Source organism: Vombatus ursinus, unplaced genomic scaffold (genome assembly GCF_900497805.2).
Source record: "Vombatus ursinus unplaced genomic scaffold, bare-nosed wombat genome assembly UNPS02009835.1, whole genome shotgun sequence".
Lineage (NCBI taxonomy): Eukaryota > Metazoa > Chordata > Mammalia > Diprotodontia > Vombatidae > Vombatus > Vombatus ursinus.
This window is the reverse complement of record NW_020949613.1, coordinates 18,787,536-18,805,628: the sequence shown is the minus strand read 5'-3', so window position 1 is coordinate 18,805,628 and position 18,093 is coordinate 18,787,536. Positions and strand designations below refer to the sequence as shown.

The window sequence follows — 18,093 nt, the reverse complement described above, 5'->3', positions numbered from 1 at the left end:
ATGAAATAGTAATAACAGAAATAGCCTGGCATAGTAGAAAGAGTTTTAGGCTTTGAGTCAGGAAGATCTGAGTATGTATTTTGTCTCAGACACTTACTAGATGTGTGACTTTGGGCAAACCCCTTAACCTCACAGCCTCAGTTTCTTCATCTGTAAAATGGGGATAATAACCACACCTACATCACCAGGTTGTTGTAAGGATCAAATAAGAAGCATATGTAAAGCATTTTACAAACCTTAAAGTGTTATGTAAATATAAGCTATGATTATTCTTTCCAAAAGACATTTTTAAAAGAACATATTTTCAGATTCTAGGATATACTGGGTAGAAAAGCTCTTCTGTTAAAATATGTTCTGTATAGCAGGAGAGCTGTTCCATCTAAGCTCAAAACTAAAATATTTTAATTAATTTTTTTTAAGCCATTAGAAGCATCATGAAATTTCCCAAATTTCTAATCTGATTATAGCTTTCTTCTCAATTCTGGACTCACCTTATCATTCACCTGGAGTGTTGGTCTAAGACATCTGTACTAATGGACCAAATCTATGAAGCATCTTTCCAGCTGACTATCACAATCTAGACAAGAGGTGAAATAGTACATCCATAACTTGAATCTATAAAAAATTATGAATATCTGCATCTTCTCTGGTTTCAAAAAGGTCCTCAGGCAACTATCTCAAGAAAACAGGTTTCTGCTATTGTTGTTTGTCCATTTTCAAAGGCGACCAATGACACCATAGGGTGATGTCTGGACTTGAATGTGAACTGCATTTAAGTGAGGCAGAGTTACACAAAGTTGTCAGCCTCACTCTCTCTTTCAGAGTTATAAAAGTCCAGTGGCAAGAGAAAAATCAAGACAACTGGTGATGGCCTGGGATGCAGTGATGAGCTTGGCATTAAAACATATAGCAAGTAAGTATCATAAACTCTAGTAACAAAGTTCTTTTCAGTTTCAGCAGTATAAAGATTTTAATATCAAATACTATTTTGGGTTTTTTTTGGGGGGGGATTCATAGGTAAAAGGACATAAAATAACCAGGTCTAGATCAAATGTTCCTTACTTCTAATCTAAGAGATCAGCTACATCATATGAAATTAAAAATGTGTGTTTACCATTTAAGAAATGCAACAAAGTGAACTTGAAAATAATAATAAAGGAAACTTGTGGTACATCATTTTACAAAATGAAAAAATTACTTTGTAGTAAGAACAATCCCTAATTGATCTATAAGTCCTACCAATGCCTTACATATTTCTTTTAGATAGAGTTTCCTTAGCTTATTAGTTCAAGTATTCGATTGTAAATTATCAGCTGAAGGAAAAGCATATAGTTCTCGCTTTTTTTTTTTTTTTTAGGCAACTGGGGTGAAGTGATTTGCCCAGGGCCACACAAAAGCATATATTTCTCATGGGAACTGAGGTATACCTTTAAAGAACAGAGTTTTGACTTTACTTAATTAAACGTAAAAAAAAAAATTAAGTACTTTGTAATACAGTAACATTCCACTGATTTTGAGATCAGATTTTTAGCAATCTTGAATGTACAGAAGCTGAATTTAAAAGTTTTACTGATATCTTTTATTTTATTGATGTCTTTTGATTTTATATCAGACATTTCTAGATATATGCCCCTCTTCCTCACCATTGAATCTGACCTTGTAATACATAAAAATAGTTAAACAAAATCAGTGGATATAGTGACCATGTCTGACAGTGTAGGTGATATCTGTACTTGCTCTCTACAGAGTTTATTTCATCTTAAAATTAATCAACCTATTATTAAATCTGGTTATGTAGTTTCCTATATCACAACAAATTTGAAAAGGCACATCTGAATATGTCTGGGTTCTATTAGAGGCAGCTTGTTGACTATAGTTAGAAGTGAAAGCTGACAGATGGTTAAGATAGGGAAAAAAACAATTCAAAAGTGGATGCAGAAATTAGTTTTCTAATATAATCTAGTACAAAGATAGTATGTTAATAATGTTGATTGAGTCATCAAAAATAGACAAATTTGTTTAATGTCCTTTGTTAAGAAGCAAGGAAATATACATCTGAGCAACAGGCTAATCCAAAATGACTAAAAAGAAAATTAATGTGATAATACTTGATGGTACTTTAAAGGTTTATAAGGCATTTCACATGTTATCACATTTGACCTAATAACAACCCTGTGAGGTAGGTATCCCCACTTTAAGATTGGGAAAATGTGAAGCTTAAATGACCAGGGTCACATACTCAGTAGGTGCTGAAGCAGGCTTGAATTTGAGTCTTTACAGTACAGTACTTTAAGCACAGTACTTTAATCTACCATGCTATCTAGCTGCTTGAAACCCAGTGGACTGTCTTTCACAAGTCCCTTTCCAATGATGTCCAATCACTGTGGTATTATTATTTATATAAAAAGGTAAGCATGCTTCTTTGAACAGATTTTGTAAAGAGATCAGTAGTATATCTATTTAAACAATTCAAGAATCCTTTTCTTCAGATCAGAGAGCAAATAATACAAGAAAATTATCATCATCATTATTAATGGGACTAAATATTTGTATTAATACTATGGATGCACACACCATCTAAACCATGGACACAGACAATGAGATGTATTCCATCTTCTGAACCATCATCCTCTTCCATACTGAAATAAGGTATTGAGGAAGCCAGCTGGAGAACATCACTGTACATAAATCCAGGTAGCTTAAGTTGTCTTAATTCTTCCTTTGCCTGAAGGAAACTGAAGCAAAATACATAAATTAATACCTAATAATAGTGTATTATACTTTTAGTAGCAGGAAGAAAACACATTGGGTTTATGGAATTACAAAGTAAATCTAAAAGACTTTTTTTAAAATAATGAAATTATATAATATTATTAAGTTTCAAATATTTTGCCAATAATCTTTCCTTTTCTTTTTAGAAAATTCTAATTCTAATCAAATACAATGAACTCAAATGGAAAATCATTTAAGGATAACACTGGGAGTAAGGTCATACTCTTCTAAATTTCTAATTAAAATTTCATAAGAAAGTTTGGGAGAGACAACCGTAGTATGACAATGCTGAAAGCTTACCTGTTATATATACCTGTTGTTCAAATCCTACAATATCTAATAGGTTAGGCTGTATTGTATCTATCTTCCTTACAACAATGAATGGTGGGAACAAACTTTGTGAGGTAAAGGGATTGTTGTAATATGAGCATTTGGTGGTGACACTCGGTTAAAGGTATGATAAACCAATCTTTTAGGGACTGTAAACACTAAATCTTATTATACAATATTTATCCTTGCTGAACAGATTAGAAACCACAACCAACTTTGTATTACAATTAAATAAACATTAGTTATTACTTGCCTATGTGTCTTGAGTATATAAAAGGAGGATCTAAATTTTGTAGATGACTGCTAAATGACCTAGGGAGAGAGATGGATCTCATGGAAGGCTACAGCTATCTTCAATGCCACAGAAATAGTTTTTAGAACTCAGAAGGTGGAGGGAAAGCATGCTATATAGCTCTCTGGTGCACTAGTGTTTCCTTAATAATTTAAGTGGTTTAGAAATATAATAGAATTTTAGGAACTTGCATTTACCGTAACAAAATGCTCATAGAATGACATATTCTTTGCATCTTGGTCATGACAGAATTGCAGACTGGCTTCTAGTCACTTGTCAATTCAACAAACACTTACTATAGTATATGCAATACAACACAAAGATAGGGATGTGTGAGTTTAATACTCTTGATAACAGCAGTTTTGGTAGTGAACTTAAGGAATATTTAGTTTTAATCTATTCCTGATAATCAAAACACCAAAACGTACAAGTATTTATGTGTGGGACAATACTGTCTTTATCTTAGAGGCAGCTAGGTGGCACAGTGGATGGAGCACAGGACTTGGAATCTGGAAGACCTAAGTTCAAATCTTACTTCAGACACTAGGTTGCATTATTCTGGGCACTTAACTCACTTGACCCATATGGGCCTTCCTTTCCTCATCTGTAAAATGGGGTTAACCTACCTCCCAGGGCAGTTGAGAGGATAAAACGAGATAAGATTTGTAAAGAGCTTTGCAAACCTTAAAAGTGTTATGTAAATCCTAGTTGTTGTTGTTATTCAAGGTGTTTGTGTTGGTGAAATAATAGCTAAATATGTTACTAATGCAGAAAAAAAAACCAGCTCATCTAGGAACACCGTTAAAGTAAGTATTTTACTTTAATTGCTGGCTAGGTTGTCCAGATCTTTTCAAGTTTTATCTTTATATGTAGTGATAGATGTTCTACTTGTCTCCCTGATCCTTCTTCTCAGGTCTTCTCCATCAACTTTATAAGCTAGAGAACTAGTATCTACACAATGACAAATTCAGGTAGCTCTATATACTTTGTAGCTTTGGAACTTCTGGTCATTTCCTTGCTTGCTACAGTGGTGGACAATTTCTTTAATCCTTAGGTCTGTTTAGAATACTTGGTTTCTCTCTAGAGTAGAGTAGGTAGAAAAGGCTGCTAGTTCTGTATAGTGAAAATATAGTTTTAACCATCCATAAAATCACCACTAGAACATTTATTCTTAGCTAGAAATGGCTTGCTTACATCAAGAGAATAACAATCAACGGCTGTGGGAGCAACAGGGATGTCTCTAAGAGATATGCTGACATGTTTTAAGGTTATGTTTGTATTATACAAATTACAGTACAAAACAGGTCTTCATTCCTTTAGTACAATTTGTGGTATTTCCAGTGCATTTAGTAACACATTGTCTACTTTCTATGATTTAAACTTTTAAGTTTTATTGTAAATTTATTTTTGTTCTCTAAAAATACAAAATTTTAAAAACGTTACTTTGGTCTGCTGGCCATTTCTGAAAGTAAATATATAGTTATGAGAAACTCATGTTAATATTCCAGGGTAGAAAAGTGATTCCTTCATAAGTCTTACAGAAGGTAGCTGGCTAAGACATGAGAACTGTCAATAATTCACACATTTTTTAACTAGTTTAATTCAATAAGCACTTAAATGCACACTAACTCTCCATGATCTATGATCTCTAATCTCTTTCCTTCAAAAGTTCACATCTAAGTAGCTCCACAAAGGTATTTAATTTAAAGAAATACACTATTGGTCTTTTACTTACGCTTGTATTTGAGGTTTGGGTGAATTTTCATACCAGGAAATTGATGAAGTAGAGCTGTATGAAGTGCTGCTTGGTTGTTTCGTGATTGCGTCAAATTTGTTTTTAGAAGAACATTTAATACTACAAGGAGACTCTCTTGGTGCAGATGGGAAAGACAAACAACCAGGAGTACACACAGCAGGCATATTTATACCATCCCTTAGATATTCACTGTTTATTCTTTCAGCTTGGAGAAATTTCTCTTCTGCTAGCCCATGATTGTTCTTAAAGTGAGCACTTACTGCTCCATCCAAAACTGAATCGTCTGCTTCCTCATAATACCCATTTTGAACCATTTCTTGATCCTGCTCTTCCTCCTCTTCCTCTTGTTGAGGATTAATCATGTCTTTTTCAGAAATTTCCTTCTGAGGGCTAACTGGATTGCTGTGGTCAATAGCACATGTATCAGAAATATCCGTACTACTTTGAGAACCAAAATAATTCTCCACAAACCCCTGTTTTACCATATCAGTACTGCTGGCTGATGAAAGGTCATTTGTGCCTGTGTGAGCTTCCTTTTTAACTATTGGTAATTCTGTAACCATTTGTTTGAGGTCTAATTTTTCTTCATGAGGTCTATCTTCACTAAACTCTGCATTATTAGAAATTGAACCTGTATCAACACAAGTGGCCCCCAAATAAATAAGTTCTGACTTTAGTGTAGTCACTTTCTCTGTAGAGATAAAAGGTTCATTAGGACTTTGAGAATCCTTACCCACCATGTTAAAGTTTGCCTGTGAACTGTGGCTACTAGAGGTATCTTCAACTGAAGCAACCATCTGCAATGAATGTCTTATATTTGAATGTAAGGAATTTACAGCTATAGGCTCAGTGTCTGAAAGTCCTGAAAATATGACACTCTGCTGCTGCAAAATAATACTTGACTTTTTGTCATCATCGTATTTTGGCAGATCAATCATTCCTAAATTTAACACAGTTTTACTATCACTTAGATGGCACTCAGGTACAACAGATCCCTTAGAATTTTCATCAGGTGACAGTTCATCATCATCCGAAGGTAAAGAATTTATGGATGTCAAGGATGACTGTATTTCACTTAAAGCACTTGTACTCTCTGTACAATGGCTTTCTAATGAAATTTTTATGTTAGAATCTGGTTTTAGCAAAAACTGAGAATACATTCTTTCAGTATTAGCACCTTTTTCTTGTATGGTTTCAAATATTACATCAGGGTTTGGATGTGTTGCAAAAGAACTTGGTTCACTTTCAACACCTGAATCTGAAAATCTGGAGGAGGCATATGTGACATTAACATCTGGTAATTTAACTGTATCTGTACTTACTGCAACATGATATTCTCTTGCAGAAAGACTAGATGGATTACTTTTTAATTTACTTAGAGAATCTCCAACACATCGGCACTTTGTTTCTTGTACAGTTTCCTTTTCAGAAACTAATCCTTCTATAGATTTAAATTTATCACTAGCTACTACAGACTGAAAGTTGGGTAACTGAGAATTATCCAAAAATATTTCATCTTGCTGAGATTCTGTCCATACCCCTACTGTGACAGTTACTTTCTCTCCCCTGAAAGGATTTTTACTCCTTGGTTTTACTTCAATTGTCCTAACTCCTGTTGATTCAGTTGTATGATGATCATGGCAAACATCCGATGACCCTCCAGATGCCAGACTGTGATCCACTTGTGTAATTTCATTATCGTCCTGGGAGATATCAAGTTTACCTGAAATGGACAAATTTGCACAAAGATTTAGGCTGCCAAAGTTCAAAGAGGAAAATTGGTTTGGCTGTATACTTTCAATTTTTGTAGGCTTTTGTTCAGTTCTGTCTGTGTCAGCTGGCAAAAAGCCAACTTCTTTTTGACTTGTCTGTCTGGTGCAGGTCTTTGTCTCATAATTAAATGCCCTGATTGTGGGATCCAGACCCTCCTTTTGGCTATGTGAAGGCTTGCCTTCAGAGCATTTAAAGAGGTCCTCTGATGCTGTACTTTTCAAACATTTGTAGCCTACCAAAACCACAGAGTCCTTAGAGTTTTGTTTTATTACTCTTTTGGTGTTTTCAGTTTTCATAGTTCTCATCAGTTTAGTAACCTTAACCTTGGGTTTATTTGAATCTTCATTTTTTCCTTTTAGAGACTTTGTGAGCTGCTTTTCACCTTCTGTATACAATATATTGGAGGCACCAGCAGGTCTGATTTTCAACTCTGGGCTAGAAAGTCCAGTTACAGGGCTTTCTTCAGTCTCAAATTTATCCATTCTATTGGACTCTGATCTCTGAAGACTCTGAATTCCCATCCAGGGTGCATCTAAGTCTTTTATCCAAAGAAAAAAAAATTTAGGTTTAAAACAGGATAAGAGAACTCAAATGATTAAGATGTACTTTTTCTGCATATAACTTTCAAATATCCTCAAAATACATATAACCAGAGGGAAAAACGCTTCAAAATGAACAAAGTTTTATGTACATTATAAATGAACATATTTTAAAAAGCATTCCTGGCTTGCCTACACATTTTAGTTCAGTTATACTTACCTTCAGTAATAGAATCTAAATACCTATCTTCAAAGATTATAGGTAATGAATTGAGATCTCCATCGAGTTCACTACATTCAACAGGAAGAGGTGGAAGAGAGCTGCAGAAGGAAGTGTTTTTGATAGCTGTGCACATCTGTAGATGACTCTGAGCACTGAAAAATATAAACTGTTAGTCAGTACTGTAATATAAAGCCAATAAATTCAATTCTTGCCTCTAGAATTTCCATGGTCCCAAGAAAAAAACCTGTAAAAGTAGCTACTTTCATGAGACTTAACGGTACAATTGCTTAGTAAGTGAGGAGTGTAGGTCAGGGGTAGAGTGAGGATCCCCTTAATCCTTAGCTAAGGTAAAAGCTAGTTTACCTTATGTGTATAAAATCAATAAAGAGGAAAATTAGCATTGGTAAACTTCATGTGGAAAATGAATACCTTGATACAATAAACTGGTATGAAATATATTCATTTTAATTTTTAAAATTACTTTCTGCTTTACTAGGCAGCTAGGTGGTATGGTGGATAAAGCGTTAGACCTGGAGTCAGAAACACTTGAGTTCAAATATGGCCTCAGATAGATTAATTAGCTGTGTGGTCCTAGGCAAGACAAGTCACTTAATTGCTGTCTGCCTCTGTTTTCTTATCTGTAAAATGCAGAGGTGGGGTGCTAATAATAATACCTCTCAGGTTATGAAGATAATGAGCTAATATTTACAAAGCACTTTGCAAAACTTAAAAGTACTATAGAAATCCTAGTTATTATTATTACTTTTATGTATAAATCTATGTTGGCATTATTAGTCTTAGTATAGAAATTTCCCAACTGTTAGTAGGCTTAAGGGAATAGACCTATCTAACTTACTGTGAAGCACACATAATAGAATCATATAAGGGCACATTTATATTGTTTGATGCTAGTAGTAACAAGTTAAAACAATGTGCCAATTGCTTCTACTCTAAACTGAGAAAAATGGTAGTGAAAAGGTATAGTGTGAGAAAAAGTAGGAAAGCACAAGATACGTTACATCTCCCCAGAGTTTAAGGTTAACAAAAGGAAGTGGTGGAAAACAGAAACTGGAGGGGTAGGTTTGGTCTGGATTGTGAAGATCCTAAAAAGCTAAAGTATTTGGACTTCACGTAGTTGGCCTTTTGAAGGCTTCTGATGAGAAAATGACAAGATCTACAGCAGTGGTGTCACACTCAAATAGAAAAGGATCCCTGTGGGCCACATATTGACTTAGAAAACCACAAATAAAAATTTTCTATGCTACATTATATTTTTAATGATTTTGTTAAACCTTTCATTTAATGTAAACCAATTACATTTTCATCTAGCTCTGGTGAACTGGGAGTTTTGTGAGGTAGGTTAGAGAATTTCACACCTCTGATCTATAGCATCACCAAATGCTTATTGGATATTTTGAATTGGATATTGCACAGGCTTCCTAAATGGAATAATCTTCTATTTGACTTGGTGGTTGCCTGATCTTCAGCTATATTCCTTACCTCCCTCTACAGACACTTTGGACTCTGCCTCTGGGATTCTGGGCTCTGAAGATAAGCTTTTACTTTCTCTTTTCTGGAACCAGACCTTCACAATCACTTCCTGGCAATTTCTGAATCATGCTAACTCGCATATATCCCTTTTAATTCTCCTTTATGTTTTTCCATTAGAATGTAAGCTCCTTGATGGTAGGAGCTGTCTTGCTTGTTTATATTTGTAACCCTAGCATTTAGCATGGTGCTTGCACACAGTAAGGGCTTTAAAAAATGCTTCAGCATATCATACATTATCATATCCATACATAATCAACAGGAAAAATGAAACAAACTTCCTTTGGATAGTAAAATCAGACCCAAGTTTGATACTGGAGGCTAGTGACCGCTTATTTGCAGGAGACAGATATAAGTGAGGGGATCCATATGTTGTGAAAATAAAGGGGTTTCTTTTTTGCTCTTGCAGGATCATGTACCCATAAAAATATCAAGTAAACGTAGCCCTGGGAAGCTGAAGGTTTTGGCTGGTCAGGTCAGTGATGGATCTTCAACTAAGAATGGGGCCTCACATCAGATTTCTATACATTTGACAGACTTGACTGGAGAGGCAGAATTTTTCCGGAATTTGATTTCTCACAGACTGCCCCTCTTGTATATTCAGTGAAAAATACCACTGATTCAGTGAGATATAAGTTCCACGCAAAGAAAATTAATATCACTCTTGTAGTATTTTCTGCTTTGTGTTACTTACTGGAGTTCTTGATAGGCAAGGGCTGCTTGCCTTGGATGTTCAAAACAGAAAAATGCTTCAGAAAACCTGCGTACCTGAAAAATCCCAAGAGTTACTATTAATCAAATACAGAACAATTTTAGGCAAAGGAGATAGTTGTAAACTTTTAAGAATACAATTAGCCTATAATCAAAATACAACAAAATGATATTTACACTAACTTCAAATGACAAGGAGCAGTCTCAATGGACTCCCATAGATCAAAATGAAATATTATAAGAATATGAAAACAAACACATACGTGAAGGATTCTGAAAGAAGGTGATGCTCAGAGTTCTAGTCATAGTTCTAAGGGGTACTTGCACACTGTCACAAAGCACACAAAGTACCTCAGCCATGCATACAGCTTTTATTGCTCTGTGAAGGAAGACAAGGCCCTCAGCAATACTGTGAAGTAGGGAAAGTATGTTGAGAGTATCCCTGACTTTCCCTTTCTTTCCTAATCCCCTTTAGATACCCAGCACCATGATTGTCTAATCTCTCTTCCCTATAAAAAATAAAACCAGGGGGCAGCTAGGTGGCACAGTGAATAGAGCACCGCCCTGGGGTCAGAAGGACCTGAGTTTAAATCAGGCCTCAACATCTGACACTTACTAGCTGTGTGACCTTGGGCAAGTCACTTAACCCCATTGCCTAGCCAAAAAAACCCAAAAAACAAACAAGCAAGTCTAAAACTCATTTATACTTTGATGTTCACATTACACTGATATCTCCTGCAGTTATATTTTGCCAGATTTCAGAGTTGGAGCAGGTCAGGTATCATTTAGTCAAACTTATAGTTTACTGACAATCTTTAATGCAATATTTTGAGATGTGGTCTTTTCTTAACTGAGGGAGAACCCACCAGCTTCTGAAGGAGTCTGTTATAATTCTGGCCATCTCTAGATGTCAGGAAGTTCTTTCTCATATTTACCTCCTTGAAAGTTTGTTTTCTAAAGCTCAGCAGAACAAGTTAACAGGGATGAGAGTTCTTCAAATATCTGAAGCCAACTATCATGTCCCTTACCTAAAACTACTACAGTTCCTTCAGCTTATCCTCATATGAAATCCCTCATCATCCTGAATGCCTGCCTTCCTGTGACATTGTCCAGCTTATCAATGCCCTCTCTAAAATGTAACATCCAGTAATGAACATAATACTTCAGGTGTGGGCTAACCATGGTGCAGTTTATATAGTAAGGCTATCACTTTCATATTTTTATACAGTTTCTCTTAATGTACCTTAAGATCACAATAGTTTTCTTGGTGATCAGGGCAATTTGGTAGCAGTGTGGACAGAGTGGTGGACCTGGAGTCAGGAAGACTCATCTCTCTTGAGTTCAATCCAGTGTCAGACACTTACTAGCTGTGTGACCCTGGGCAAGTCACTTAACCCTGCTTGCCTCAGTTCCTCATCTGTAAAACAAGCTTGAGAAGGAGATGGCAAACTGCTCCAGTATCTTTGCCAAGAAAACCTCAAATGGAATCACAAAGAATCAGACACGATTGAAACGAATGAACAAATATTCCACTACTGATTCATACCGTGTTTACAACTGACTGATTCCACTCATTTGCAGATGCACTGATTCTGTCTCACCTTTCCTCCCCATATTATACTTTTGAAATTTATTTTTTGAACCTACCATAAAGCTTTACAATTAGCCTTGGCTAAATGGCCTTAGATTTGGTTCAAATATTTCAGTATTTAAAAATTTTCTTGAATACTGACTCATCTAGTAAACTAGCTATCATGGCCATCTTTTGTCACCTTCAATTTGGATAAACATGCTATCTACATGCATTTCAAACCTTTTATCTATATAGTTGAAGTATTTTGTATCTGTTAATGAAATGTTGGGAAGGGGGAGACAGAATATTAAGTGTAATCTTTTCCTCGTTCTTGAAATCATATGCTGCCTAAGACTGATATTAAGCCTGTTTTAGTTGAGGATCTTACTCAGAAGTGAGGAACTAAGTCATGAGGGATAAAGCCGGTCTTTCTTCCTCTCCCTCTCCCAAGTTATTTGGATTCCTTTCAAAATGAGCTATGGGGAATAATCCTGGTTGAGGCTGCTGGATGAGAAGGGGCATGTCTTGGCACCCCGTGCTTTTTGAAGCTAGAACCCTAGCCCTTGCAAGTTGCTGGACCAGTAGGACTTACAGGACTTGTTAGTCCCCCATCCTTAACCCAAATTCCTCTTCGCCTCTCTGTTCCAAGGTTTCCAGATTCCAAGGATGCAGGGTCTATTCTCACTATACTCACTCCATCCACATTTCCTCCTCTTAGATTCCTAGTTTCCTTCAAAACTCAAGTTCCACTTTCTAAATGAAGCCTTTTCTAGTTGCCTGTGCTTTCCATCCCCAAATTTGGTTGTTTTTATTTTGTACGAACTGAAGAGGCAGTATGGTGTAGTGGAGAGAAAGCTGGCTTAGAAGGCAGGAAGACTTGAATTTAAGTCCTGCTTCTGGCACATGCAGGGAGTGTGACCCTGCCACAAGTCACTTAACCTCTCACAGCAACTCTCTACGACACTAAGTTGCAGAGAATGTGCTGACCTGCATTAATAGAGGGGGTTTCCACATCCTGGAATTCTCTATACTAACACAGTCCAGAACTTTATTCCTATCCCTTTTATAGATTTGTATACATTGTCTTCTCTTATAGAATATAAGCTCCTTGAGGATAGGGGCTATTTCATTCTTGTCTCTGCATCCATAGTACGTAGTGGCTAGCATATAATATGTTCTTAATAAATACTTGCTGATTAATTCCTTTTCCCTTAAACTACTACCCTGGACTTGATTTTCCTTTTCCCAGTGGGAATCATCCTGTCATCTTCCTGGTCAGGAAATGCAGTATTGTGGTTCATTGCTTTTGCTATCTCTTACCTCCAGATATCTAAGATATAGGGCAAGGAGCAGAAAGCTGGAGACAACTGGATGCTCTATTCAAGTATTCCTCAGGAGAAGAAAGACTGGAGAGGAGTTAACAGTATGTTGACACATGGAGGAACAAATGGAGAACAGAAGGGGTATCAAAAGAACAAGGGAACTCTGGGTTTTAGGGAGTTGGATCTAGGAACTTTATTTTTAACATCTGTACATGTCTGTACATTTGTTACCACAAATCCAAAAGCATAACTACAGGTTAGATGGTGTTATGGAAAACTAGAAAATGACAAAAAATTTAGATACTGGGGGACTAGAAAATTTGAGAAAATGAAAATTGAACTTACACTACATAAAATGAACAATTGTAGTATTTTCATATAAACTACTTACCAGAAAGGCAATGTGGTACGATGGAAAGAGTGGATTTGGTATCAGAAGACCTGGGGTTTGAATCTGGCTCAGATACTATTTCTGTGACTTTAGGTAAGTTACCTAATCTCTCTGGGCTCTAGTTTTCTCATTTAAAAATGGGGGGGGGGGGCATTTGGACTAAATAATCTTTGGGGTCTAATTCTAAATCAATTATTCTAGTTAAATGCTGCCTAATTACTACAGATCACAATAATATATAGTACTAAAATGTTTCATGACCTTTGTTACAACAAACAAGATACATTTCTACCTTCTGGAAGCCCAGCCATCTTCATAAAAAATGATAAAGGACTGAGTATCTTCTTTACTGATAGATTTTCTTTTCAAAGTTTTTGACGTTTGTGAACAAATTCTGGCTCTCTTGGTCAGTGCTCAAAAGATTTTGAGTAGTATGCACATTAATAATACCACCTACTTATTCTTATAGAGATTAGAGGCAATACATATAGCCTTTACTTAAGAGGTTCATGACAAAAGAAACAGGAGCAAGCCTAAAGGTTTTGAAGTTGGAACCTATTTTCTGATCTTGTAACTTTAGAATCCATGAAGTTGCTAAAAATGCAATTTTTAAGTACTATAATAAAAATGGACACTCTCAAAAGCATTTTTGGAAGACAAAATAAGTTTTAAAACATGCAGCTGTTATACAAACTGTAGCTGCTATCTTTGAGAGAAGCAAGAAAAAAAGAATGGAGGCACAATGATCGACCACAATTAGAGATATGACGATGAACATGCTACCTACTTCCTAAAAAAAAGGTGATGATCTCAGCAAGCATTACATATTTTTTGGACATGACCAATGTGAGAATTTGTAGGGGGTGGGGAGGAGAGAGGGGAAAGAGGTAAAGGGAAGGGGAAATAAATTTTATCAATTAAAATTTTTTTTAAAAGAATACAGGGAATAAAATGAAATTCTCACACTGCAGAATTTCAAATAACAAAGGATACAGAACATCTTCAAGTAAAAAAAACTAATGCTTAAAGGAGATAAATTTCAGGCATCTGCAATATTAATTTATGAAGAATACTTTGGTTCCTTAGTATAGTCGAACACAATCCATGATACTGCTTTTGTTTAAAGTTATATTGGAAATTTACCAGAACCTTGTAACTCAAAATGCAAAATGAGAAGAATCCAGTTAAATACTATAAATAATGAGAAATGTTTTCATTAGAGAACTTTTATCACAAAAGTAAAATGCAGCTTATTTTACCTTATGTTAAAAGGATGTCAAGTGAAACTAATCAAAGAGTGAAAAATATATCCGAGTTCAGCTTATGTGAATGGGAAGCAAAACTGCAAGTATCTGTATGGCTGTGATCTGATAAGTGAAGGAAACAAGGAAAAAGAGGAATTGTAGTTTTTTTTTTATGTGAATAAATTCTGAAAGACTTGAGAATCCTGTACACTGCTATTTCTTTACTGAGTACAGCACACACAAAAACAGAAACTAGCAACAGAATGTTTCCTTAGCAAGGTTAGCCAATGTATAACAACCTAGTTTAAAATTAAATGCATTTAAAATGAAAAGAACTGTCTATGTGCAATAATGCTTATGCTAGCAGGTAAATAATTCTTATTGACAAATTTTAATGGTATTACTCATGACCTATTTAAGTACCAGGAACTAAATTATTTTTGGAAACTACTTTGTTTCACAAAAATACAACAAAAGGTTAACAAAAAACAAAACCAAAAAAACCTCCAAAAACATAGGATCACAGGTTTCCAGCTGGAAGAAACTTCAGTGACCTATTTAATCTACTATCCTCATTCTATAGCTGAGGAAACTAAGACTTAGAAAAGATTAAGTGACTTGTCCAAGGTCACTTATCAGAAGTGAGATTTCAACTCAAGACCTCTGACTCCAAAATCAGTGTTTTTTCCACTCTATCATGTTGTAACATATTTTGACTTGAAGGAGATTGTAAGCTCTTTGAGAGCAGTGATTGTTTCATTTATATCTTTTATTTCAAGTATCTAGCACAGTACTTGGCACATAGTAGGAGCTTACCAACTGCTTGGTAATTATTGATATTGCTGGATGTAACCTAAATAATAAGATACTTTAAGAGAAAAAATAGCAGTTCATTCTATTATTTTTGGGTTTTGTCAGATCCATTATTTAAATTAGTCTCATTACCTCTCTAGACCAAATGGTAGGAGGAAGAAATTATTTACTTTATAACACAAAAGACACTGTTAGGAAACAGGCCAATGTTTATAAGGTCCATTTGAAAGTAGGTGATTTAGTTATTTTAGAAAGCAAAATTCAGAAAGCAATGACACCACGTGGCTAAAATGTTAAATGCAAAATAATTTATGTAGGCCAGTAACTAAGTTAAAAAAATACTATGCCTATAATTAAAAATATTGAAGAAAATGTATATGTAATAGTATTCATCAATTAAGAACAGATGATGTAGAATTAAGAATTTTTAAGTCTTATAATACTGATTCACCAACCAGCAGGCATTTATTAAGTACCAAGAAGCTACTGATGATTTCAAAGAGAAAAATGAAACAGTCCCTGTCCTCAAAGAGGGTAAGCACCCAGAATTTAGTAGGAGCAAGAGAACTGGTCAAATTGTATTTGAAAAATTACATAGTTCTTTTAACATACTGTTTTTCCACACAATTTCCCATGCTGTGTTCCTACACAAAATCTCATCTTTTCAATGAAAAATGTTCTCTGGATGATGGTATATTGGTTGCAAATTCTGAAATACCACAATCTTAAAAGAACTGAATGTCTGGAGTCAGGAGTACTTGAGTTGAAATCCAGCCTCAGACACTTGACATTTACTAGCTGTGTGACCCAGGGCAAGTCACTTACCCCTGATTGCCTCACCAATAAAAAAATCAAAACAAAACTGAATGTGCATATGACACAAAGACCAATGGAGAGATACATGGTGGGTAAAAGGAGCCTGAAGCAGGTATAACCTCAATGAAGGTGAAGAAATAGCTTAAGAAATATCATTAGGGAAATGTAGGACCAGAAAAAGAAGTGGGCAAGAATGAGATAAGAAATGGACAGCCTGACTACTCAATTATAACTGACAAAATATTAAACAAAACAACACAAAACAAAGCCAGAGTCTCTTTAGTACATTATGTTGATATTACTTGGAGGATCCATAGAAGAACATGAGACAAGAATTGTACAGGGAAAAAATGTGTGGGTGATTTGTGATATGTATCAATGTATGGAATAAACACAAAAATGAGATCAGATCCCCTGAAGTATTGAAATAATGAGATTCAAGAAGAACTTAGAGAACTCTCCAAACAGAGTGGACATATTAAGCACATATGCTTGTTCCTTCTCCATGTGATTTGTTAAGATTGCCTTTGGGAATAATTTAATTCCAAAAGATATTTAAAAACAAAAAACTTGAATTACGGTGAAATTAGAGAAATACCCTATTTTGAATCAAGAACTGACATTCTCTCTCACTATATAGATCCAATGGTTTTGTAACAGGCAATTCTTACTATAATAGGCAAGAATAAGGTTTAAAATAAAAAAAAAAAGAATTAACTTCTTCACTGTCTGAAGAATAAGAATAGAGAATGTTATAAAATCAACAAAGAAGGTGATAATATCAGCTGCTATCTTGTCTTCTATTCCAATTCTTTAATAAACACAAAGTGAGAATTAATTTTAGGAGGATTTAGCAGATATAAGTAGGACAATGACAAATACAACCAAAAAGACTGGGAGCTTCCTTCCCTCAAAACTCTATCTCCAAAAACTCTTTTAAAAAGTCAAAATTACAACAAATTGTGTTCAATATGAAACACTGTTTATTAAGTAAAAGACTCATCTTCAAATAACACTGCTTAAGTAAAAGAAAAGGCAGTGTGGCATGAGGGGAGAGGGAGAGAATAAGTGTTACACACAGCGGCTACTATGGGCCAGGCATTGTAAAGAACTTTACAAATATTATCTCATTTGATTCTGCTAGGTAGGTGCTACTACATAGTGGACAAAGTGACACAGACTTGGTCAAGAAGACCTGGGTTCAAATCCTAAGCAAGACATTTAACTTCTCTGTGCCTAAAAATCTCTCTAAGACCATGAAGTCAGAGTTGGTTTGCAGTCTTTTCTGCTGGGTAAAGTCCCTAAAAGTCCCTAAATGTATAAGTCCTCAAGTTCAGTTCTCTGTTTTCCTACTAATATTTTCTTTTTATTTGTATAATAAGACACAAGAGTAGATATAAAAATTCACAGTTGTTTTTGAAACTGTTTAACAGGTTATTTAACAGGGTATTACTAAGACTTCTGGAAAATTTAGCTTCCTAGAAAAATGTATAATGATTAACATCTGCTTGTTGACACTACTCAGTAGAATATAGACTGACCAAATGCATATCTTTTCAAATGTATCTATACCACTTAAAAAGGTTTAGATTCTGATGATTTTTACACTGTCAAATTCTTTGCTTCCATTAATATGTAATTTAAAAACCTGAAGAAAACCACTACCAGAAGAGGTCACTATACACAAAAATATTCTCTTCCTAATTTTCCTTTGTATTTACAGTTGCACCTAAATTTCATTATGAATATTTACAGGCTACACCTCTTCATTTCATCTAACTTCTTAATACTAAAAACCTGGTTTAAAACTATTGTCCTTTTTAACTCTGAAGGAAAATTAGTTATCTCAAAGAATGATCTTAGATTCTCCCAAGGCCCCTACCACTCCATTGTGAACAATAGATATGCAAGGAAAAATCTTTCAATTCTAAAGAATTTGGTTCTGAGGAGTCACTGGGAATATTTCTATGGCAGAATCACTAGAATAACA

At 35.0% G+C, this 18,093-nt stretch overlaps 1 protein-coding gene across 6 annotated transcripts in view; it reads right to left on the bottom strand.

The window, feature by feature from the left end:
* Window positions 1-18,093, bottom strand: part of FAM135A (family with sequence similarity 135 member A) — a 118,190-nt gene that overhangs the window by 28,165 nt on the left and 71,932 nt on the right. For 4 of the 6 annotated variants that reach the window (XM_027852932.1, XM_027852931.1, XM_027852930.1 and 1 more), the window contains 4 exons: window positions 9,928-10,001; window positions 7,683-7,837; window positions 5,130-7,461; window positions 2,575-2,735 (listed from right to left, as the gene is read on the bottom strand). In XM_027852932.1, coding sequence (XP_027708733.1) covers window positions 2,575-2,735; window positions 5,130-7,461; window positions 7,683-7,837; window positions 9,928-10,001 — 2,722 coding nt within the window. The remainder of the gene's footprint in view (window positions 1-2,574; window positions 2,736-5,129; window positions 7,462-7,682; window positions 7,838-9,927; window positions 10,002-18,093) is intronic. The other 2 variants (XM_027852934.1, XM_027852933.1) reach the window with 1 other exon arrangement.